Below are 24,894 nucleotides of genomic sequence, written 5' to 3'. Positions count from 1 at the left end.
AGGGGAGGCAGCACTGCCATAGGAAAAGGGTTATTCTGCATTCTTCTTTACTTCTTATTTTGACTGTGTTACCCTAACAACTTATAGGTCAGATTCCTAGTCCCCTGATGCCCCTCTTGTTTTAGCAACAAGTGTGATTAGAGGCAAATCTGGATTAGTGAATAGTTCCAAGAGTATAAAATTTGTGCAGCTATATCATTTTAGAGATAAAAGGAAGGTTGAGTTTAGCTTTCCATTTTTAATAGCTCAGGAACCTGAGGCCCTGAGAGATTCCGTGACTTGTCCAAAGTCACGCAGCTGGTTGGTTCTGAAAACATCCACGGCCTCTGACTCCCCATTCCGAGTGCTCTCTTCTGTGCCAGGTTGCTTTCTGGTGGTCTCATAATGGTTCTCAGAGGCTCAGTTTCCTTTTCAGGAGGAGGTTACTAGATAGAGTGGTTGTCAGAGCCCTGACCTGGGAAAGGCTGACCTGAGGTGAATCTTTGCTCCATAGCTTACCTGCCGCGTAACTCCGGGCCAGTGACTTTACCACTGTGGGCTTCAGTTCCCCTACCATAAAATGAAAGTATTATTGCCTGCCTGAGGATTAAATCAGAAACACGTCTGTGATGGCATCTGGAATGCTGCCTGCACGTGGTTGCTCTTAATATCTTCATCGTTATTATTCATAAGACTGTATCTTTGTCGCAGATTAAAAGGCAAGAGAATGTCCAGTGACAGGAACCAGGCAAAAGTTAGGCATGCCATCTCTTTCTCCCCACCTTGCTCCTAACTCCATCTCCTACTTTGTGATAAGAGCAGTATCATGAGGGTTGGTGCTGCTGTGGTTATACAAGGTTTTAAAGCACATGTCTCTCCAGTATATTGTGATGATGTCTGTTTGTCATTGATGAGCCTGTCACTCATTGGATCAGTTAGACCTTTTTCAGAGTTTTTCCAGACACTAAACCTGGCTCTTCTGAGGAGCCGCAGGATGACTCAGGGTCCCATAGAGGAATGTTCAAATGGCAGGAGCAGCACATGGTAAAAGTGCTTAGTTGTTGTGGAAGCCATTATTTTAACATTAGTTGAAAAGGACTTTTAAAAACCTTTGATTTGGGGTAGAAAAGCGGAATCAGATTAGGAAGGAAAGGTCTAGTATTAACTGGGAAGGCAAAGAATAAAATGCTGACATGTTTGAGACTAAGGTTCAAGCCGAAAAATTGTCCTGCCTGGCGCTTTGGATGCTCAGCCCACCCCCAGACCTTCTCTAGGCTCCACTTCAGTGGCTATTTCATTTTCTGTTTTAATTGTATTAACTTTTAAAAATAGACTTTATTTCTTAGAATAGTTTTAGATTCTCAGCAAAACTGAGCAAAAAATAGCATTCCCATATGCCCCCTGCCTCCACAGATACAGCCTCCAACATCAGTATCCCACACCAGAGTGGTGCATTTGTTACAGTCATTGAAACTGCATCATTATTACCCAAAGTCCATAGTTTACATTAGGGTTCACTCTTGGTGGTGTACATTCTGTGGGTTTGGAAAAATGCATAGGGACATATTATCTACCACTACAGTATCATACAGAATATTTTCACTGCCCTAAGAATCCTCTGTGTTCTGCCTGTTCATCCTTCTCTCTCCCCAAACCTCTGACATCCACTGAGCTTATTACTGTCTCCATAGCCTTTTCTAGAATTTCATACAGTTGGAATCATACAGGTTGAATTCTTTCATTTAGTCATATGCATTTAAGGTTCTTCCATGTCTTTTCATGGCTTGATAGCTCTTTTTTTACACTGAATAATATTCCGTTGTCTGAATGTATCACAGTTTATTCATCCATTTACCTACTTAAAGACATGTTGGTTGCTTCCAAGTTTTGGCAATTGTGAATAAAGCTGTAAACACCCATGTGCAGGTTTTTGTGTGGACCTAAATGTTCAGCTCCTTTGGGTAAATAGCAAGGAGCGTAATTGCTGGATCCCACGGTAAGCGTATGTAGTTTTCTAAGAAATTGCCAAACTGTTTTCCAAAGTGGCTGCACCATTTTGCATTCTCATCAGCAGTGAATGAGAGCTGCTCTACATCCTCATCAGCATTTGGTGTTGTGATTGTTCAGATTTTGGCCATTCTAATAGGTGTGTAGTGGTATCTCAGTGTTGTTTTGATTTGCATTTCCCTAATGACATATCATGTTGAGAATCTTTCCAATGCTTCTTTGTCACCTCTATATCTTCTTTGATGAGATGTCTGTTCAGGTCATTGGCTCATTTTTTAATTGGGTTTTCTTATTGTTGAGTTTTAAGAGTTCTTTGTATATGTTGATAACAGTCCTTTATCAGGTGTGTTTTCTTCCAGTCTGTGTCTTGCCTTCTCATTCTCTTAAGTGTCATTCTCAGAGAACAAGTTTTTTAATTTTAATGAAGTCCAGCTTATCAATTATTTCTTTCATGGATAGTGCCTTTGGAATTGTATCTAAAAAGTCATCACCATACCCAAGGTCATCTATGTTATCTTCTAGGAGTTTTATAGTTTTGCATTTTACATTTAGGTCCATGATTATCTTGAATTAATTTTTGTGAAAGATATAAGATCCCTGGCTAGATTCTTTTTTTTTTTTTTTGCATGTGGACGTCCAGTTGTTTCAGCATCATTTGTTAAAAAGACTGTGTTTTCTCCATTTGTATTGCCTGTGCTCCTTTGTTCAGTATCAGCTGACTGTATTTATGTGGATCTATTTATGAGCTCTGTTCTGTTCCACTGATATATTTGCTTGTTCTTTCAGCAATACCACACTGTCTTGATTACTGTAGCTTTATAGTAAGTCTTTAAGTTGAGTAGTGTCAGTCTTCTGACTTTGTTCTTTTTCTTCAGTATCGTATTGACTATTATGGGGCTTTTACCTCTCCATGTAAACTTTAGAATCAGTTTGCTAATATCCATAAAAAAACTTGCTGGGATTTTGATTGGGACTGCATTGAATTCATAGATCAAGTTGGGAAGAACTGACATCTTGACAATTTTCAGTCTTCCTGTCTATGAACATGGACTGTCTTTACATTTTTTTCTCCTTTGATTTCTTTCATTTTCTTTCATTTCTCCTTTGATTTCTTTCATTTTCAGTTTTCCTCATATACATTTTGTACATATTTTGTTCAATTTATACCTAAGTATTTCATTTTGGGGGTACTAATATAAATGGTATTGTGTTTTAAAATTCAAATTCCATTTGTTCACTGATGGTATATATAGGGAAGTGATTGACTTTTGTATATTAGCTCTGTATCTGGCAACTTTGTTATAACTGCTTATTAGTTCCAGGAGCTTTTTTTGATGACTCTTTTGGATTTTCTACATAGATGATCACGTTAATTGTGAACAAAGGCTGTTTTATTTCTACCTTCTCAACGTGTAAACCTTTTATTTCCTTTTGTCTTTTGAAAAGGAGTAGTGAGAGGAAACATACTTACCTTGTTTTTGATCTTAGCAGGAGAAGTCTAGTTTCTCACCATTAAGCATGTTAGCTGTAGATTTTTTGTATATTTTTTATGAAGTTGAGAAAGTTCTCTGTTCCTAGTTTGCTGATGGTTTTTATCATAAATAGACATTAGATTTTGTCAGGAGCTTTTTTTGCATCTACTGATATGATCATGTGATTCTTCTTCTTTAGCCTGTTGATGGTAGATCATATGAACTGGTTCTCAAATGTTGAACCAGCCTTGCATACCCAGGATAAATCCCACTTAGTCGTGGTATATAATTCCTTTTATGCATTGTTGGATTCGATTTGCTAATATCTTACTGAGGATTTAACTTCTTTTTGAGCCATATTTCTTTTAAAAAATTACTCTTCAAGAAAAGATAAGTGCCACACATTATTGTAGAAAATTTGGACTGAAAAGTAAAAAAAAGAAAAGTACCCTTAATTCCAGCACTCAGAGATAGCCACTCTCCAACATTTTGGTATATTTCTTACAGTCTTTTATAATACAAATAATAATACAGCAGCAGTAAATATCACATTACTTCATTGAGTGCATACGTGAAGTAACTAAGTGATAACTGAGGTAGAGATCCCATGGTACTCTTAACCAAATGAGGAAAGGAGGTAAAGAAGATACAAATGACTGCTTTTGTCTAGAGGCTGCTGATGAAGATGAGAAAAATGGTTTGGCAAGAGATTAAATGTTCATTTTAATAGCGTTTTCTCTACCCTTCTCAACACCCCATTGTAAAATCCAAGCAATCCAGGCTCCTAACCACGTTGTCAGGAAAATGTTTGCCATCCCTCAGAATGTTGGTAATAGAATGTAGTTCACAGTTTTTGTTTTTTTCATAGGTCTTATCTGCTGTGTTTCTAGCCTGTTGGATAATTTTCCAAGCCTTAGGAGTGGACAGTTGTTTTATTCACAAATAGTGGCTCTTCCACTCATACACAAAAGACATAGGAAAATGGGAGATCCAGCCATCCACTGAAAAAGGACTCTGTCCTACTTGTTGATGGAGCTCTTCCTTTGTCTGTCCTCACTGGAGCCTGGCAGAGGTTTGCAAGGAGCTCTCTCGAGGTCAAATGCCAGAATAAACCCCAGGCTATACAGAAGGCTTAACTTAGAGATTTCCTACCTGGAAGTTTCCATAGACACTGGCATGCTGAGAGGGTGCCATGCTGTGGGAGTGAGGACAGATTGCAGCATTGAAAAAGTTCCATTTTCTGCTTTTTTATTATACTCTTTTTGAATAGTAGTCATTCAGAAGAGGAAAAGGGGAGTAAAAATGGACTTTTTCACCTTTGGGGAGGTATTTAGCATCTTCACACTCTATTTCATGCACTTCACAAGTTTTTTAGTCATTTTTGGAATGGGCTCCTTTAAAGTTGCAGGAAATTTGGCTAAGAGAACAAGTATTTCTGAAAGCTTCAATCATTGTAGACTCAGATGCTTTTCCTTTGTGTAGCTTCCTGCTCCTGACCCTGTTCCATCTTTCTCAGTTCATCCCAGCAATGTTTTTCTGGAACAAATCTTTCTTAAGCCATCATGCTTTCTAGCTATTATGCTTGTTGTTTTTATAACCTGCCTATAATAAAAATGTAAATAAAACCTTGGTTTCCTAGAGGCCAGCTAGCTGGGAGGTAATGGCTTCCAGCCTATGTCAAACACATTAAATGCTGGTGTTTTTTAAGTACAAGCTCTTAATTCAAAGTTTTATGTGTTTAATTATGTGTGTGTTAATATAAAGTGCCAGTCTGCATGCCTCTTGGGTCTGGTCTAGCTTAGAAATATTAACTATAAGAGCATAAAGAAAGTACCATGGAATGAGACTTAGCTCTTCAAATGTATATCCTTTATCCCAAGATTCACTTCGGGGGAACAAACATCCTAGTGGGGATAACAACAGAAGCAACCTGTTAACTGAAGAAATATCTCAGTTAAGAAGAAATAAATATGAAGAACCTGAAGCAGGCAGAAAGGGATCATTAGAGGCAATGTGTTATAGCAGGAACTACACTGACTAGACCAGAGGAAAGTTGGTTTCTAAACCATACTTTGTTACTGTACCTCTCTGGGACCTTTTTTTTTCCAACCTGTAAAGTTGGACTCAGCTCTAGTAAGAACTATCAGATGTTCACTAGTTAGTTCTGACGATTCACAAATAAGCTGCTTATTTTTTCAAATTACAATGCTGTGTTTAAGTAATTTTAGAAAATGTTATATTTAAGTAATAGCTGCTTTTCACCTAATGCAACCATAACGAAGTTATGTCAACTTGCTTACAACCTAGGGCTTTAAAGTTTTAACAACTTAGGGACCAATCAGTTGACCAAAGAGAACAAACTCTTTTTACGGTTTTGTTTGTGTAGAGCAGCGGTCCCCAACCTTTTTGGCACCAGGGAGCAGTTTTGTGGAAAACAGTTTTTCCACAGACTGGTGAGGGGGGGGAGTGGTTTCAGGATGATTCAAGCACATTACATTTATTGTGCACTTTATTTCTGTTATTATTACATTGTAATATATAATGAAGTAATTATACAACTCACCATGATGCAGAATCGGTGGAAGCCCTGAGCTTGTTTTCACTTGCCACTCACCAATAGGGTTTTTTTTTTTTAAACTTTCAAAATCCTTTCAAATTCATGATTGATATATTTTATTTTTATTTTTTATTTATTTATTTTTTAACATCTTTATTGGGGTATAATTGCTTTACAATGGTGTGTTAGTTTCTGCTTTATAACAAAGTGAATCAGTTATACATATACATATGTTCCCATATGTCTTCCCTCTTGCGTCTCCCTCCCTGCCACCAATAGGGTTTTGATATGAGTCTGCAAGCAACTGATTTGTTATGGTCTCTGTGCAGTCAGACCTCTCTGCTACTGATAAACTGTATTTGCAGCCACTCCCCAGCGCTAGCATCACTGCCTCAGCTCCACCTCAGATCATCAGGCATTAGATTCTCATAAGGAGCGCGCAACCTAGACCCCTCGCATGTGCAGTTCACAGTAGGGTTCGCGCTCCTATGAGAATCTAATGCCGCCGCTGATCTGACAGGAGATGGGGCTCAGGCGGTAATGTGAGCAATGGGGAGCGGCTGTAAATACAGATGAAGCTTTGCTTGCTCACCTGCCCACCGCTCATCTCCTGCTCTGCAACCCGGTTCCTAACTGGGAGTCTGGGGACCCCTGCTGTGGAGGACCCAGGTCCCTCAGGTGCGATTTTCCTGGAGAGCACTACCAGTGCCCTAGGAAGTACTTCAGGGAGGAAGGGGAGATTCTTCTTTTAGCCAGAGTGGTTTTACTTTTGGTTCTATTATACTTTGGGGTTCTACATTAAGACTTTGTTTGGGGCAAGGGAAGTTCTGTGGCTTTAAAAAGATTTGACAGTTACTAGTAGATCCTATTTTAAAAAAGGAATCTTTTACATCACCAGTTTTATCATTCTGTGATATATCCTGCCTTCTCTCTTCTCTGCTTATGAAGAATTTTCTCTGTGGACATAACTCATGTGTGGTATACTCAAGAGTATGGGACTGTCACTCTCACATTTGGGGAGCTGTAGGATAGAGGCTGAAGAAGTTCTCGGAAACCTAGTCAAATGATGTCAGTGGCTTCCATCTAGCAGGTGCTGATGCAAAGGGCCTGCTGCTCCTGGAGAACTGTGAAGTTTATAGCAGGATGGAGTTTTAATGATGAGGTGAAATGAAACCTGAAAGGGAGTTTTGTAAGTTGTTTCATTCCTGCCGTTGGTAGGAGTCCTTTCTCCAGAGTACTCAACCTACCACTTGCCTAATCCCCCAGGGTGTCTCTCCTTTGGGCTCTGGATTTAAATAAATGCCCTGACCCAGAATTTGTTCTTGCCATTTTGAGCTAGGTTGGAGAATACCTGTCTGTTGATTAGTAGAGAACTGGAATGAGAAGGCAGCATAAAATTTTTATAGAGTAAATTATTCTGCTTTCAATTCTCGTTTGTGGCCTGATCTGTATAAAAATAAATTGCATAAAATAAAGGTTGAAAAACCTGTGTAAAGTAAAGGAAAATAGCGAATTTAATTTTTAAAAACCATGATTTATTCACCTACTGAAGTGTAGTCCCCACCTTTCCTGACTGTAATGTCAGCTTCCTAACTTCAAATCACATGTGTATGTGATGCCTAGTAAAATAGGTTGTGAGTCAGTTTTTATTATGCAGTCCATTTTTAGTCACTTGGAAGAGCTTTTCTTAGGAATTCAGAAAAGTTCATACCTTAGCTAAAACTTCCTAGGTTAGTCTCTAAGAGAAGTTCCTAGGTCTTATAAGACCAAATTTATTTCAAGGGTAGAGATCCATGTCCACTGATAAATGATCACCATAGAGCATAACAGCCTTGAAATATATACACTAAAAGTAAAAAGGAATTATATAAATAAACACAAATCACAGTTCTCAATCTGATAAAGAACTTGCCGGGACATTAATAATATTTAACACTTCCCCCCCTTTTCTTTAGCACCAGGGAGAGTACCTGCAAAGAGTATATGAATTCATGAGGGCTTATGTCACTTAGTCACTTGATATGTGAATGGGTACATGTCCTACAGGCCTTATTTTGAATTGACGTTTTTATGGCAGTGTTACAAAAGATGCTTAAAGTATCAAGCCTATTTCAATTTTTAAGAGGCTAATAAAAAATGGCCTCATCTTACCCTCTCCTTTAGTCCTTCCCTTTCTCAATCTCCTTTTTAGGTTTTCCCAGTTAGACTTCTCTTCTGACAGACTGTTATAGCGAACAGAGCACCAGACTGGGAGCAAGAAGATTGGAGAACTTTGTGTCTCCTAAAAGATTGCAACTGGGTCTGTTTCCTTACCTGTGAAAGAAAGGGGTTCACTTAGATGACAGCCACTTTCTCTTTTAGCTCTAAAATTCTCTATTGACTTTTGTCCTTTGGTCTACTGTTCTGCCTCTTCCCTGTTTCCTACCTCAGCTACTCAATATGCATAGTTGTTTAAAAGTACTCATAAAATAAACATGGTTATGAGGAAACATTAATAAGTGTAGCTATTGGCAAGATGTGGAGTTTAGAAGTTCTTATTTTGTAGTTTCTCATTTTGTTTGCCTTATGCCCTAGCCAAATACAGCCTAGAGTCATATTTTAATTATTCTGCATAGTTGTTGTTGCAAAATAAAACAGTAATATATTTTCACCCATCAGAGAGTAAAGATTTAAAGACTTGATGATATCCAGTATCAGTAAAGGTGTAGGCAAATGCTTACTTTCACACATTGTTGTGGGAATGTAATTGGTGCATCCTTTTTTGGAGGGCAATTTGGCAGTATCAGTCAGTAATTTTAGAATATATATAAATTAATTCAGTGACTCCAGAGGTTTCTAAAGAAATTCATGTACGGATATTAAGAGGTATAGCCAATGATGTTCATTGCTGTATTGTTCATAAAAGCAAAAAATTGGAAATATCCTGTATTTCCATTAAGAAGGGAAATATTTAATGGATATATTTATCCTTTTCTCTCTATATATAAATATCCATATCTGTATATACCTGTATCATACAGACATTAAAAATAATACAATGAATGAATTGCTCTGTATGTACTAACATATTTTAAGTAGAAAAGCAAAACACAGAACCATATGTTCACCATGATCCATTTACATAAAAACAACATAATTGTCTGTACACATACAGGTATACCTTGTTTTACTGTGCTTCACTTTATTGTGCCTTGCAGATACTGTGTGTCTTACAAATTGAAGGTTTATAGCAACCCTACATCGAGCAGTGCTATTTTTCTAATAGCATTTGCTCACTTCATGTCCCTGTGTCACATTTTGGTAATTCTTGTAGTATTTCAAACTTTTTCATTATTATTGTACTTGTTATGTTGATCTGTGATCAGTGATCTTGATGTTACCATTGCAAAAAGATTATGACTCGCTGAAGGCTCAAATGATGGTTAGTATTTTTTAGCAAGGAAGTATTTTTAATTAAGGTATGTACATTTTTGTAGACATAATGCTATTGCATACTTAATAGACTACAGTATAGTATAAACACAACTTTTATATGTACTGAGAAACCAAAAAACTTGTGTGCCTCTGTTTATTATAATATTCATTTTACCGTGGTGGTCTAGAACAGAACCCACAGTGTCTCCAAGGTATGCCTGTATATGAATTGATACATAACTAAAATAGAAAAATGGCTGGAAGGGCATGTATCAAACTGTTAACAGTAATTATCCCCTGAGAAGGAAAAAGGTATTGGGATAGAGAGAGAAGAGGAATTTCTTTTTCTTTTTTTTTTTAATATACACCCATCTATTAAATTTTTAAAAAGTAATCATATATTACTGGTATAAACGTAAACAAAGGAGAGATTGGAACCAAGATGGCGGAGTAGAAGGACGTGCTCTCACTCTCTCTTGTGGGAACACCAGAATCACAGCTAGTTGCTGGACAGTCATCGACAGGAAGACACTGGAACTCACCAAAAAAGATACCTCACATCCAAAGACAAAGGAGAAGCCACAATGAGATGGTACAAGGGGCACAATCACAGTAAAATCAAATCCCATAACTGCTGGGTGGGTGACTCACAGACTGGAGAACACTTATACCACAGAAGTCCACCCACTGGAGTGAAGGTTCTGAGCCCCACGTCAGGCTTTCCAACCTGGGTTTCTGGCAATGGGAGGAGGAATTCCTAGAGAATCAGACTTTGAAGGCTACTGGGATTTGATTGCAGGACTTCGACAAAACTGGGGGAAACAGAGACTCCACTCTTGCAGGGCACACACAAAGTAGTGTGCACATCAGGACCCAGGGGAAGGAGCAGTGACCCCAGGCTAGACTGAACCAGACCTACCTGCCAGTGTTGGAGGGTCTCCAGCAGAGGCGGGGGGTGGCTGTGTCTCACCGTGGGGACAAGTACACTGGCAGCAGAAGCTCTGGGAAGTACTGCTTGGCGTGAGCCCTCCCAGAGTCTGCCATTAGCCCCACCAAAGAGCCCCGGTAGGCTCCAGTGTTCGGTTGCCTCAGGCCAAACAACCAACAGGGAGGGAACCCAGCCCCACCCATCAGCAGTCAATCGGATTAAAGTTTTACTGAGCTCTGCCCACCAGAGCAACAGTCAGCTCTACCCACCACCAGTCGCTCCCATCAGGAAACTTGCATAAGCCTCTTAGATAGCCTCATCCACCAGAGGGCAGACAGCAGAAACAAGAAGAACTACAGTCCTGCAGCCTGTGGAACAAAAACCACATTCACAGAAAGATAGACAAGATGAAAAGGCAGAGGGCTACGTACCAGATAAAGGAACAAGATAAAACCCCAGAAAAACAACTAAATGAAGTGGAGATAGGCAATCTTCCAGAAAAAGAATTCAGAGTAATGATAGTGAATATGATCCAGGACCTCAGAAAAAGAATGGAGGCAAAGATCGAGAAGATGCAAGAAATGTTTAACAAAGACCTAGAAGAATTAAAGAACAAACAAACAGAGATGAACAATACAATAACTGAAATGAAAACGACACTAGAAGGAATCAATAGCAGAATGACTGAGGCAGAACGGATAAGTGACCTGGAAGACAGAATGGTGGAATTCACTGCTGTGGAACAGAATAAAGAAAAAAGAATGAAAAGAAATGAAGACAGCCTAAGAGACCTCTAGGACAACATTAAACACAACATTCGCATTATAGGGGTCCCAGAAGGAGAAGAGACACAGAAAGGACCCGAGAAAATATTTGAAGAGATTATAGTGGAAAACTTCCCTAACATGGGAATGGAAATAAGCCACCCAAGACCAGGAAGCGCAGAGAGTCCCAGGCAGGATAAACCCAAGGAGAAACACTCTGGGACACATAGTAATCAAATCGGCAAAAATTAAAGACAAAGAAAAATTATTAAAAGCAGCAAGGGAAAAATGACAAATAACATACAAGGGAACTCCCATAAGGTTAACAGCTGATTTCTCAGCAGAAACTCTACAAGCCAGAAGGGAGTGACGGCATGATATACTTAAAGTGATGAAAGGGAAGAACCTACAACCAAGATTACTCTACCCGGCAAGGATCTCATTCAGATTCGATGAAGAAATCAAAAGCTTTACAGACAAGCAAAAGCTAAGAGAATTCACCACCAAACCAGCTCTACAACAAATGCTAAAGGAACTTCTCTAAGTGGGATGCACAAGAGAAGAAAAGGACCTACAAAAACAAACCCAAAACAATTAAGAAAATGGTAATAGGAACATACATATCGATAATTACCTTAAACGTGAATGGATTAGATGCTCCAACCAAAAGACACAGGCTTGCTGAATGGATACAAAAACAAGACCCACATATATGCTGTCTACAAGAGACCCACTTCAGACCTACGGACACATTCAGACTGAAAGTGAGGGGATGGAAAAAGATATTCCACGCCAACGGAAATCAAAAGAAAGCTGGGGTAGCAATACTCATATCAAATAAAATAGACTTTAAAATAAAGAATGTTACAAGAGACAAGGAAGGACACTGCATAATGATCAAGGGATCAATCCAAGAAGAAGACATAAGAATTATGAATATATATGCACCCAACATAGGAGCACCTCAATACATAAGGCAACTGCTAACAGCTATAAAAGAGGAAATCGACAGTAACACAATAGTACTGGGGGACTTTAACACCTCACTTACACCAATGGACAGATCATCCAAAATGAAAATAAATAAGGAAACAGAAGCTTTAAATGACACAATAGACCAGACAGATTTAATTGATATTTATAGGACATTCCATCCTAAAACAGCAGATTATACTTTCTTCTCAAGTGCACACGGAACATTCTCCAGGATAGATCACATCCTGGGTCACAAATCAAGCCTCAGTAAATTTAAGAAAATTAAAATTATATCAAGCATTTTTTGTGACCACAACGCTACAAGATTAGAAATGAATTACAGGGAAAACAACATAAAAAACAAAAACACATGGAGGCTAAACAATATGTTACTAAGTAACCAACAGATCACTGAGGAAATCAAAGAGGAAATCAAAAAATACCTAGACACAAATGACAATGAAAACACGATGATCCAAAACCTATGGGATGCAGTAAAAGCAGTTCTAAGAGGGAAATTTGTAGCTATACAAGCCTACCTCAAGAAACAAGAAAAATCTCAAATAAACAATCTGTTACACCTAAAGGAACTAGAGAAAGAAGGACAAGCAAAACCAAAGGTTAGCAGAGGAAAGAAATCATAAATATCAGAGCAGAAATAAATGAAATAGAAACAAAGAAAACAGTAGCAAAGATGGATAAAACTAAAAGCTGGTTCTCTGAGAAGATAAACAAAATTGATAAACCATTAGCGAGACTCATCAAGAAAAAGAGGGAGAGGACTTAAATCAATAAAATTAGAAATGAAAAAGGAGAAGTTACAGCAGACATTGCGGAAATACAAAGCGTCCTAAGCATGCCTACTACAGGCAACTCTATGCCAATAAAATGGACAACCGTAGAAAGGTATAACCTTCCAAGACTGAACCAGGAAGAAATAGAAAATATGAACAGACCAGTCACAAGTAATGAAATTGAAACTGTGATTAAAAATCTTACAACAAACAAAAGTCCAGAGCCAGATGGCTTCACAGGTGAATTCTGTCAAACATTTGGAGAAGAGCTAACAGCCATCCTTCTCAAACTCTTCCAAAAAATTGCAGAGGAAGGAACACTCCCAAACTCATTCTATGAGGCCACGGTCACCCTGATACGAAAACCAGACAAAGATACTACAAAAAAAGAAAATTACAGACCAATATCACTGACGAATATAGATGCAGAAATCCTCAACAAAATACTAGCAAACAGAATCCAGCAACACATTAAAAGGATCATACACCATGATCAAGTGGGATTTATCTCAGGGATGCAAAGATTCTTCAATATATGCAAATCAATCAATGTGATACACAATATTAGCAAATTGAAGAAGAAAAACCATATGACCATCTCAATAGATGCAGAAAAAGCTTTTGACAAAGTTCAACACTCATTTATGATAAAAACTCTCCAGAAAGTGGGCATAGAAGGAACCTATGTCAACATAATAAAGACCATTTACGACAAACCCACAGCAAACATCATACTCAATGGTGAAAAACTGAAAACATTTCCTCGAAGATCAGGAACAAGACAAGGATGTCCACTCTCACCGTTATTATTCAACATATTTTTGGAAGTCCTAGCCACGGCAGAGAAGAAAAAGAAATAAAAGGAATACAAATTAGAAAAGAAGAAGTAAAACTGTCGCTGTTTGCAGATGAAATGATACTATATATAGAGAATCCTAAAGATGCCACCAGAAAACTACTAGAGCTAATCAGTGAATTTGGTAAAGTTACAGGATACAAAATTAATGCACAGAAATCTCTTGCATTCCTATACACTAATGATGAAAAATCTGAAAGAGAAATTATGGAAACACTCCCATTTACCATTGCAACAAAAAGAATAAAATACCTAGGAATAAACCTACCTAGAGAGACAAAAAACCTGATGAAAGAAATTAAAGATGATACCAACAGATGGAGAGATATACCATGTTCTTGGATTGGAAGAATCAATATTGTGAAAATGACTATACTACCCAAAGCAATCTACAGATTCAATGCAATCCCTATCAAATTAACAATGGCATTTTTTTACGGAACTAGAACAAAAAATGTTAAAATTTATATGGAGACACAAGAGACCCCGAATAGCCAAAGCAGTCTTGAGGGGAAAAAAATGGAGCTGGAGGAATCAGACTCCCTGACTTCAGACTATACTATAAAGCTACAGTAGTCAAGACAATATGGTACTGGCACAAAAACAGAAACATAGATCAATGGAACAAGACAGAAAGCCCAGAGGTGAACCCATGCACCTATGATCAACTAATCTATGACAAAGGAGGCAAGGATATACAATGGAGAAAAGACAGTGTCTTCATTAAGTGGTGCTGGGAAAACTGGATGTAAAAGAATGAAATTAGAACACTCCCTAACACCATACACGAAAATAAACTCAAAATGGATTAGAGACCTAAATGTAAGACTGGACACTATAAAACTCTTAGAGGAAGACATCGGAAGAAGACTCTTTGACATAAATCACAGCAAGATCTTTTTTGATCCACCTCCTAGAGTAATGGAAATAAATCCAAAAATAAACAAATGGGACCTAATGAAACTTCAAATCTTTTGCACAGCAAAGGAAACCATAAGGAAGACGAAAAGACACCCTCAGAATGAGAAAAAATATTTGCAAACGAATCAACAGACAAAGGATTAATCTCCAAAATATATAAACAGCTCATGCAGCTCAATATTAAAAAAACAAACAACCCAATGCAAAAATGGGCAGTAGACCTAAATAGACATTTCTCCAAAGAAGACATACAGATGGCCAAGAAACACATGAAAAGCTGCTCAACATCACTAATTATTAGAGAAATGCAAATCAGAACTACAATGAGGTATCACCTCACACCAGTTAGAATGGGTATCATCAGAAAATCTACAAACAGCAAATGCTGGAGAGGGTGTGGAGAAAAGGGAACCCTCTTGCACTGTTGGTGGGAATGTAAATTGATAGAGCCACTATGGAGAACAGTATGGAGGTTCCTTAAAAACATAGAATTACCATATGATCCAGCAATCCCACTACTGGGCATATACCCAGAGAAAACCATAATTCAAAAAGACACAGGCACCCCAATGTTCATTGCAGCACTATTTACAATAGCCAGGTCATGGAAGCAACCTAAATGCCCACCGACAGACGAATGGATAAAGAAGAAGTGGTACATATATACAATGGAATATTACTTAGCCATAAAAAGGAACGAAATTGGGTCATTTGTTGAGACGTGGATGGGTCTAGAGACTGTCATACAGAGTGAAGTAAGTCAGAAAGAGAAAAACAAATATAGTGTATTAACGCATATATGTGGAACCTAGAAAAATGGTAAAGATGAACTGGTTTGCAGGGCAGAAATAGAGACACAGGTGTAGAGAACAAACTTATGGACACCAAGGTGGGGGAGAGCCGTGGGGTGGTGGTGGTCGTGGTGTGATGAATTGGGCGATTGGGATTGACATGTATACACTGATGTGGTTAAAACTGATGGCTAATAAGAACCTGCTGTATAAAAAAAAATAAATAAAATTCAAAAAATAAATAAAGGAAAAAGTAAAAAGGACGGATAAGGAATTACTTCCTAAAGAATGAAAAAGGTAAGAAAGATTAGTGGGAAATTCATCAACGATATTAGAGGAGCATTGTTCAGAGGATATTCCCAAAACTTCAGGATCCCTTAGGACCCATGGTTTGTTTGTGTTTTGGTCAGGACTGCCTAGCACTTACAATAATAGCTCTACTCTTCCATTTCTTTGTGTGTCCAACTTATTCTTAATTGTCTGTTTTCTACAGGTAACCCGGGACCAGATGAAGGTGTTTATACAGCAGGAATTTAAGAAAGTTCAAAAAGTGATTGCTGATGAGGAGCAGAAGGCCCTTCATTTAGTGGACATCCAGGAAGCAATGGCCACAGCTCATGTGACTGAGATACTGGCAGACATCCAGTCCCATATGGATAGGTTGATGACTCAGATGGCCCAAGCCAAGGAACAACTTGATACCTCTAATGAATCAGCTGAGCCAAAGGCAGAGGTAAAGGAGAATGCCTATAATAATTAGCACAAGAAATAGGCAGAAACTGACTGCCATGTTTGTTAATTCTGGAAATTCCCTCATTTGGTCCCTAAACATGAATAGATTGAAAGCTTAGATAGTACGTAAGTGTTTAGATTGGTGTGTAAACCAGTTTGGAAGTATTGGCTGCTAGGGCCTGTGCTCAGCAACTAGGCCTAGCAGAATATTTGTACACCATGACTTAAAGGAGTATAGCCAGTGGGGCAAATACTATTCACAGTTAATAAGGGAAGCCAGAAATCATAGCCGGAGAAGAGGGCAATTCACAGATCCCAAGTTGTGAAATGAGCCTATAAATATGGGCTGAGTGAGAGTAAGTCAGGAAGTGGAGCATAAAGCAGGCCAAAATAAAAGATTTTGGACTGATTCTGTGAATAGTAAAAAGGTGCCTCAGGCTGGCTTTTATATGGAGCTAACTGCATAAATTGGGGGCATGACTGTTAGATTAAGAGAGGCATGCGGGCTAGAGCATTGTGAGGATCAAAAAAAGTATGAATGAAAGACACAAGATAAATGTTGAATCACTGTTTTAGTCATTACATTCATTGTTATTTTGTAATAGGAATAAAAGAATGTTAGATATTTTACCAAACAACATATTCAGGCATTTAGAATATTAATAAAAAAAGAAAATTTAAGGTGGCCATTTTTAAAAAATATAAAACTTATATTTCAGCCACTGGGGAGAAGCTATTGTTTATGAGGTTTCATACCATTATGTTGAAAATTCTGGTCAAGCTTATACCAGATAGGTTTAGGGTAGGCCCTTCTAGAAGGAAACGTAGGAGAGTCCTGTGAAGTTTCTAGGACAGCTGCTGACTCAATGAGCTCAGCCTTAACTAACAGTTTTGCCTTGGCCCAGGAAAGCCTAGCCACAGAATAAACCAGTCAGCAGAAGAGCCAGGAGGCGGTTACTGTCTTTGCTGTCCTGACAGGAAACGTAAGAGACCATTGGACATTTATCTGCTTCACTCATCCAAGGTTCTTGATTAATTTTCATCACTGTGTGAAAGGAATAGAATAGCTCTTGTTCTTTTTATTTCATCCTCAGAATTAACAAAGTGTGTGCCTAAATAAGTTTCTAGATAGGCAAGAGAGCATGTTATATTTATCATTTCATTTAATCCTTATTTCAGCATTCATTGTCTCCATTTTACAGATGGGCTATTGAGATGCTGAGAACTGCAGTCATTGACTCAGTGTCATTTAGTTAGCAGAAAAGAGAGACAGGATTCAGTCCATCCTGTTCCCATGCCTGTGCTTTTTCCCTACTATATGCTGTATATCAAACATCCCGTTTATATCTGTGGGAAGAATAAGGATAATCAGTGCCCTAGACAGCCTTGCATTCCTAAGACCTTCTACTCTGTGGAGGTGGTCACTTTGTGTCTTTTTAAAAAATTAATTAATTAATTTAAATTTTTTTATTTAATATTGGAGTAGATTTTGTGTCTTAAAAAGTTCAACCTTAACTCAGGGGATCATTGGCATAACTCTGTGCCCAATTCCCCTCAGATTGGACCTTCCACATTTATTCTGTGTGTTGATTAGGTTGTTTTTTCAAAAATAAAGATTTCATTTTTAAAGACATCTCCCTCTCTTTTATTTTCATTTCAAATAATGGATTTAGTCCTTCCCCAACATTAACTGTCCTTTAAGTACTTCAGTGACTCAACTGCACTATCCTTGTTAACTCTGATGGAATTACTCTCAGGGATATAAAGATGACAAGGACTAAGTACCAGGCGATGGACAAAATGAGCTATTAACAATGAGAAGTAGCATACATCTGGCTAGAGCTTTTACCCAGAGCTGTTATTATCTAATAGCCTCTCGTTCCAGCTAATCTGTTAACTTAGTGATCAGAGCAAATTTCCAGTACCTCTCTTTCACTCAACAGAATTCTTTTCTTCTCTTTGCATGGTATAGATTTTTTTAAATTACCTGTATTTTTAATTTAATCAAAAGATCCCCCCCACGATTTTATTGTGAAAATTTTCAAATGTACAGCAAAGTTGAAAGGAGTTTTTACAGATTACACCCATATACCTGCACCAAGATTCTGCTGCTAACAATTTACTATACTGATTCATTTTATATATATAGCCATCTTTCCAACCTTCTACTCCTCAATACATATTATCTTTGCATTTGCAAACAAATTGCATCTTCTGGTTCTGAACAAGATGGAGTAAATGCATTTCATTTTACTCTTTCCATTAACCACAGTAAAAATTTCTGGACAAAATACTAAGTCACCTACCAGAAGACTCTCAAAAGTGGAGGAAAGATGGCAGACTGACCAGGGACCTTGGGATATGAGGAGCCACACAGCAATGAGTACCCTGGGGCAGGGTGGGGGGGGTTTCTTGCTTCCTGTATATCCTGGCCTGGGTGCCCTGCAAACTGGAAATGCTAATGAGCATAGGCAAAAAGAACATCTCCAAGAAAAACCTGCTCTCTAGCCAAAGGACTGGGAAAAGGGCAGTTCAGCTGAAGAGAAGCCTTTTAATAATACCTGCATATTGTGGCAGTGAATCCCTTCCCAGCCCCAAGTGGCACCACAGTAATGCAGTCTATTTTATACCCTCGCCTATAGCAATGAGGTGTCACTTTTTTCTCCATGGAGCCTTTAGGTAAAAGTCTAACTTCTACCTGCCCCTCTCAGAAGTGAATGGTGCCCACCTCCCATGGAGCCTGAAGGTGGGACTCTGACTTATACCCCTCCCCCACAGTAATAGGAAGGGAATAACAGCCCACCCCTATGGAGACTGTAGATGGAACTTTAATTCCTCCCTTCCACTCCTGCATTAACTAGGCAAAGCCCCTCGCCAACTGAGTCAGTGGGTGGATTTATACCATCCCCTTTTACTGTGTAGTGATGAGTTTGTGCCCTTCCTCCTCCTGAGCTAACACTAGTGGAGACTATAGAGTCTCCATTGGAGCACTGTCACCTGAGGGAGGTGACCAGAATGGCGCTGCAAAAGCTTTATAAACTCAATTGACATTTGAACCATAAGCCACAAAAGTGGTCTAGGACATGTGTTCTGACCTAAAGAGGTTGACTACCTGCTAGAATAGAAGATTTAAACAGGAACCAGGTCTTATAATGTCCAGGATACAGTCCATAGTTACTCATCATACCAAGAACCAATGAAATCTCAACTCTAATGAGAAAGAAAATCAGTAGATGCCAACACCTACATAGGGTGACATAGTATTTGGAATTATCAGACAAGGATTTTAAAGTCACTATTATAAAAATGTCTCAATAATCAATAACAAACTGGAAACAAATGAAAAATTTAAAAAATCAGCAAAGAAATAGAAGATTATAAAGAAAGAACAAATGAAATTTTAGAACTGCAAAATAGTGACTGACATAAAAATTTCACTGGACTGACTCAATGGCAAATTGGAAATGACAGAGGAAAGAATCAGTGAATTTGAAGACAGATCAATAGACATCCAATCTGAACAACCAAGAAAAAAGATTGAAAAATAATTGAATTGAGTCTCAGGGACCTATGGGACAATAAAGAAAGATCTAACATACATGTCACTTGTACAGTAAGGGGAGGAAAAGGAATATAGAGCTAAAAAAAATTCAAGAAATAATGGCTCAATACTCCTAAAATTTGGTTGAAAAACATAAACCTAGAGATTTAAGAAGCTGAGTGAACCCAAGTGAGATAAATCTAAGAAATCCATACCCAGACACATCAAAGTTAAACTTCCAAAAACTAAGGACAAATAAAAAATCTTGAAAGCAGAGCAGCCAGAGAGGAATGACACATTAGATACGGGGAACAATAATTCAAATGAACGTGGTATATGTAAGATTTTCTTCTGTAGCCATTGAAATGATTAAGTGGGTTTTCTCCATTATTCTGTTGTGATGGTTGATTACATTGGTTAATTTTACAATATTAAATCAACCTTTCATTCCTGAGATAAACTCCCACTTGATCATTAATGTATTATCTGGGTTCAATTCATTAATATCTTGTTAGAGATTTTTATGTCTGTGTTCAAAGAGGGATATTCATTTGTAAATTTGTAGTTTTATAATGTAATTGTCAGGCTTTAGGATTGTCAGGTATTAGGATTATGCTGGCCTCAGAAAACAAGCTGAGAAGTATTTCCTCCTCATCTGTTTTCTGTAAGAGTTTATGGAAGATTGATGTTATTTCTTCCTTAAATGTTTGATAGAATTTACCAACAAAACCATTTGTCCTGGAGTTTATGGGAAGGTTTTTGATAACCAATTCAGTTTATTTAATATAGAACTAGTCAAATTTTTTCATTTTATATTGATTTAAAATTTTCAAAATTTGTATTAGCTGTAATTTTCAAGGAATTTGTCATTTTCATCTAAGTTGTTTTAGTTTCTAGTATAAAGTTGTTTATAGTATTTTCATATCATTTTTTAACTGTCTGTAGCCTCTGACGTGTCTATAGCCATCTTTCATTTCCGTTACTAATAATTTGTGATCTTCCCCCTTCTTGATCAGCCTAACTTGTATTTTATTAATTTTATTGGTCTTTTTAAAGAATTAACTTTTGGATTTGTTAATTTTACTCTTTGTTTTCTATTTTGTTTACATCAGCTTTTTTTTTTTTTTTTTACTTATTTTGAGTTTACCTTTTTTTTGTTTTTGTTTTTGTTTTAAGAATTAACTTGTTATCATCTGTACCTTTTTTTTTTTTTTTTGGCTGTGTTGGGTCTTTGTTGCTGCGTGTGGGCTTTTCTGTAGTTGCAGTGAGTGGGGGCTACTCTTCACTGTGGTGCGCGGGCTTCTCATTGGGTGGCTTCTCTTGTTGCAGAGCATGGGCTCTAGGTGTGCAGGCTTCAGTAGTTGTGGCACTTGGGCTCTAGGGCACGGGCTCAGTAGTTGTGGTGTACAGGCTTGGTTGCTCCACGGCACGTGGGATCTTCCTGGAGCAGGGCTCGAACCCGTGTCCCCTGCATTGGCAGGCGGATTCTTAACCACTGCGCCACGAGGGAAGCCCTACCTTGTTTTTTTATCTAGCTTCATAGATCACGGATTTTACTACTTTCTTCTTTTATGTAAACTTTTAGAGCAGTACATTTCCCTCTAATTGCTGCTGTAGTTGAATCATACAACTTTGTTGGTTATGTTGTGTTTTCATTATCGTTCAATTTGAAATATTTTTTCATTTACCATGTGATTTCTCCTTTTTGCTCATTGATTATTTAGGAGTATATTGTTTAGTTTCTAAATATTAGGGGTTTTCCTACATTATCTTATTGTTACTCATTTCTAATTTAGTTCCGTTGTGATCAGAGAACCTATTCTGAATGATTTCCATCTTCTAACACTTAACTGAGACTTGCTTTATGGCCCAACATATGGTCTTGGTGAATGCATATGTGCACCTGAAAAGAACATGTATTCTGTAGTTTGAGGTAGTGTTCTACTAAATATCAGTCAGGTGTTCAGATGATATATGTTTTTACTGATTTTTATGTCTAGTTCTATCAACTGCTGAGAGAGGGATGTTTAATTTCCAAGTATGATTAGGGATTATCTATTCCTTTCTTTAATTCTGTCAACTTTTCTTTAGATATTTTGAAGCTCTGTCATTAAGCAAATACATATTTATGATTGTTACATCTTCCTGATAAACCAACCCTTTAATCATTATGAACATTCCCTTTTTCTCTGATAATACTCTTTGTCTTGATAACAGTTTTATCTAATGTTAGTAGAGCCAATCTACTGTTTTTGTGGTTTATCTCTTTCCATCCATTTGCTTTCAGTCTGTCTGTATTGTTAAATTATGTCTCTGACAGACAGCCTATAGCTGGGTCTTAGTCATTTATCCATTCTGATAATCTCTGCCTTCTAATTCAAGTGTAATGTCCATTAACATTTAATGTTATTCTTAATATGGTTAAATTTAGGTCTTCCATTTTACAATTTGTTTTCTGTTTGTTCTTCTGTTTTTGTTCCTCTCATTGTCTTTTCCTGCTTTCTTTTGGATTTTTGAAACATTTATTTGAATTCCATTGTTATATATCCATTGGCCTTTTAGCTGTGTTACTTTGCATTATTTTTTAGTGGTTTCCATAAGGATTATAATACAGATCCTTAAATTTTCAGCCTACTTAAAATTAATATTGAACCACTTCACATAAAATGTAGATAGCTTGAAATTGTATAGACCAACTGACCCTCTTTCCATATCCTTTATGTTATAGTTGTCACATGTATATAATCTACATATGTTATAAACACTGCAAGACAGTTATAATTTTAGCTTAAAGCCATATGCTTTTAAAGAAATTAAGAAGGAAAAAAAGATAATTTCATATCTGTGTTTTTTTGTGTGTGTGTATGTGTACATATAGTTTTTAAGCAAGTTTGTAATAATAGTTGCATAACTCTAAATTTACTTAAAGTTATTTATATACACTTAAAACAGGTAATTTTATGGTATTATACCTCAATAAAGCTGATAAAAACAATGTGTCTAGATATCCCACCTGCCCAAGTGCTATTTGCCTTTGATTTATGAAGATTATTCTAAAACCAGAACATTAACACAGTGTATCTGTTTTAAGAAACCTCCAGGATAGATGAATTTGATTAGGTCAAGTAGAATCACAGAGTTTCTGGTTGAAGGAGTCCAAAGATTACAAGGTTTCATGGTGACATTTTTTTAAAATGTGTTTTAAATAAATCTTTTTTGGTCATCTTATAAAATATAGGGTAGGGGAAGAGTTTCAATACCAGTTCTATGTCCTGTGGTCTTTCTTCTCTTCAATAAGATGTGGTCTTTCCCCTCTTCAAATAACTAAAGTTATTTCTTTTTTAATCATTATAAAACGTTTAAAAGTCTTAGACACAGCAGAAAATAAATATAACACACTAACTTGATAGTTATCATTGGGTGTTATATTTATTCTATTTTTTAATTTTGTGTGTGTGTGTGTATGTGTTTCCCCAGCTTTATTGAGATATTGTTGACATATAACATATGTAAGTTTAAGGTGTACAATGTGATGATTTGATACATGTATATATTGCAAAATGATTACCCCAGTAAAGTTAGTTAACACCTTCATCCTCATGCCATATTTTTCTTAATGTCATATTTTCAGTTTTCTTCATATTATTAGAAATCCTTCATAAACATAATGTTCGAACCCTGAACCAGTGATACAAATTTGACTTATACCTCATTTTAAGTTATTTCCAACTTCTTATTGTCATTTATAACATTGTAGTGAATGTTTTAGTTTATAAATCATAAGTAATTATTGAGTCAAAGGTATGTACATTTTTTAGGCTTGTGCGTATTTATAAACTGTCCATAGAACAATTATATCAGTGTGTATTTTTATCACCAGTTTTTAAAATCTCTCATTTTTTGCCTGAATTTAGTTATATCTTTTACAAAACTCTTTGCCAAAGTATTTAAAAAATGTGTCTTTATTTTTACTTGCATGTCATGAGAATTTCCATCTTTTGTCTAGTTTTGAGAGAAGAGTACTGAGCTGCAGTGAGATAATCTTAGAAGAAGTTAGTTTAACCATTAAAAATGATACATGAATACCCTAAACATTTATTTTAAACTTGAAATAAAGATCTGTATATTTCTTTGATTCCAAGTCAGGGTCTTTTCTTTGAGGATATGGGTTTGCTGTTTGGAGTGGAGTGTCATATTTCTGGCATTAACCAAACCCATGCTCTATCGTCTGTAAGGTCCAATTTCAGTCTCTCTATAAGTGAGGAGGATAACATTTGAAGAAAGTGGAATGTAGAATCCTGGACTTTTTAAATGCCATTTTAAAAATTGAAGTATAGTTGATTTACAATGTTGTGGTAGTTTCAGATGTATAGCGAAGTGTTCAATTATATTCTTTTTCAGATTCTTTTCTGTTACAGGTTATTACAAGGTATTGAATATAGTTCCCTGAGCTCTACAGTCAGTCCTTGTTTATTTTATATATAGTAGTGTATATCTGTTAATCCCAAACTCCTAATTTATCCCTCCCCACCCCTTTCCCCTTTAGTAACCATAAGTTTGTTTTCTATGTCTGTGAGTTCGTTTCTGTTTTGTAAATAAGTTCATTTGTATCATTTTTTTAGGTTCCACATATAAATGATATCATATGATATTTGGCTTTCTCTGACTTACTTCACTTAGTATGATAATCTCTAAGTCCATCCATCTTGCTGCAAATGGCATTATTTCATTCTTTTTATGGCTGAGTGATATTCCATTGTGTGTGTGTGTGTGTGTGTGTGTGTGTGTGTGTGTGTATAAATATATACCACATCTTCTTTATCCATTTATCTGTTGATGGACACTTAGGTTGCTTCCATGTCTTGGCTATTGTAAATAGTGTTGCTGTGAACATTGGAATGCATATATCTTTTCGAATTAATATTTTCATCTTTTCTGGATGTATGCACAGGAGTGGGTTTGTTGGATCATATAGTAACTCTATTTTTAGTTTTTTTAGGGAACCTCCATACTGTTCTCCATAGTGGCTGCACCAATTTATATCCCCACCAACAATGTAGGAAGATTCCCTTTTCTCCACACCCTCTTCAGCATTTATTATTTGTAGACTTTTTAATGATGGTCATTCTGACCAGTGTGAGGTGTTAGACTTTTATACTTTAT

At 37.0% G+C, this 24,894-nt stretch overlaps 1 protein-coding gene across 5 annotated transcripts in view; it reads left to right on the top strand.

The window, feature by feature from the left end:
* TRIM44 (TRIM family member 44) overlaps positions 1 to 24,894 on the top strand; it is a 119,432-nt gene that overhangs the window by 33,754 nt on the left and 60,784 nt on the right. For 4 of the 5 annotated variants that reach the window (XM_022583631.3, XM_022583629.3, XM_089914921.1 and 1 more), the window contains exon 3: positions 15,952 to 16,191. In XM_022583631.3, coding sequence (XP_022439339.2) covers positions 15,952 to 16,191 — 240 coding nt within the window. Of the gene's footprint in view, positions 1 to 15,951; positions 16,206 to 24,894 lie in introns of all 5 variants that reach the window. The other variant, XM_089914922.1, reaches the window with a different exon arrangement.

This window comes from Delphinapterus leucas, chromosome 7 (genome assembly GCF_059928025.1).
Source record: "Delphinapterus leucas isolate spDelLeu-1000000601 "Yukka" chromosome 7, BTC_Dleu_Yukka2, whole genome shotgun sequence".
Classification (NCBI taxonomy): domain Eukaryota; kingdom Metazoa; phylum Chordata; class Mammalia; order Artiodactyla; family Monodontidae; genus Delphinapterus; species Delphinapterus leucas.
The sequence above is the reverse complement of the archived record's forward strand: the minus strand, read 5'-3'. Positions and strand labels throughout refer to the sequence as shown.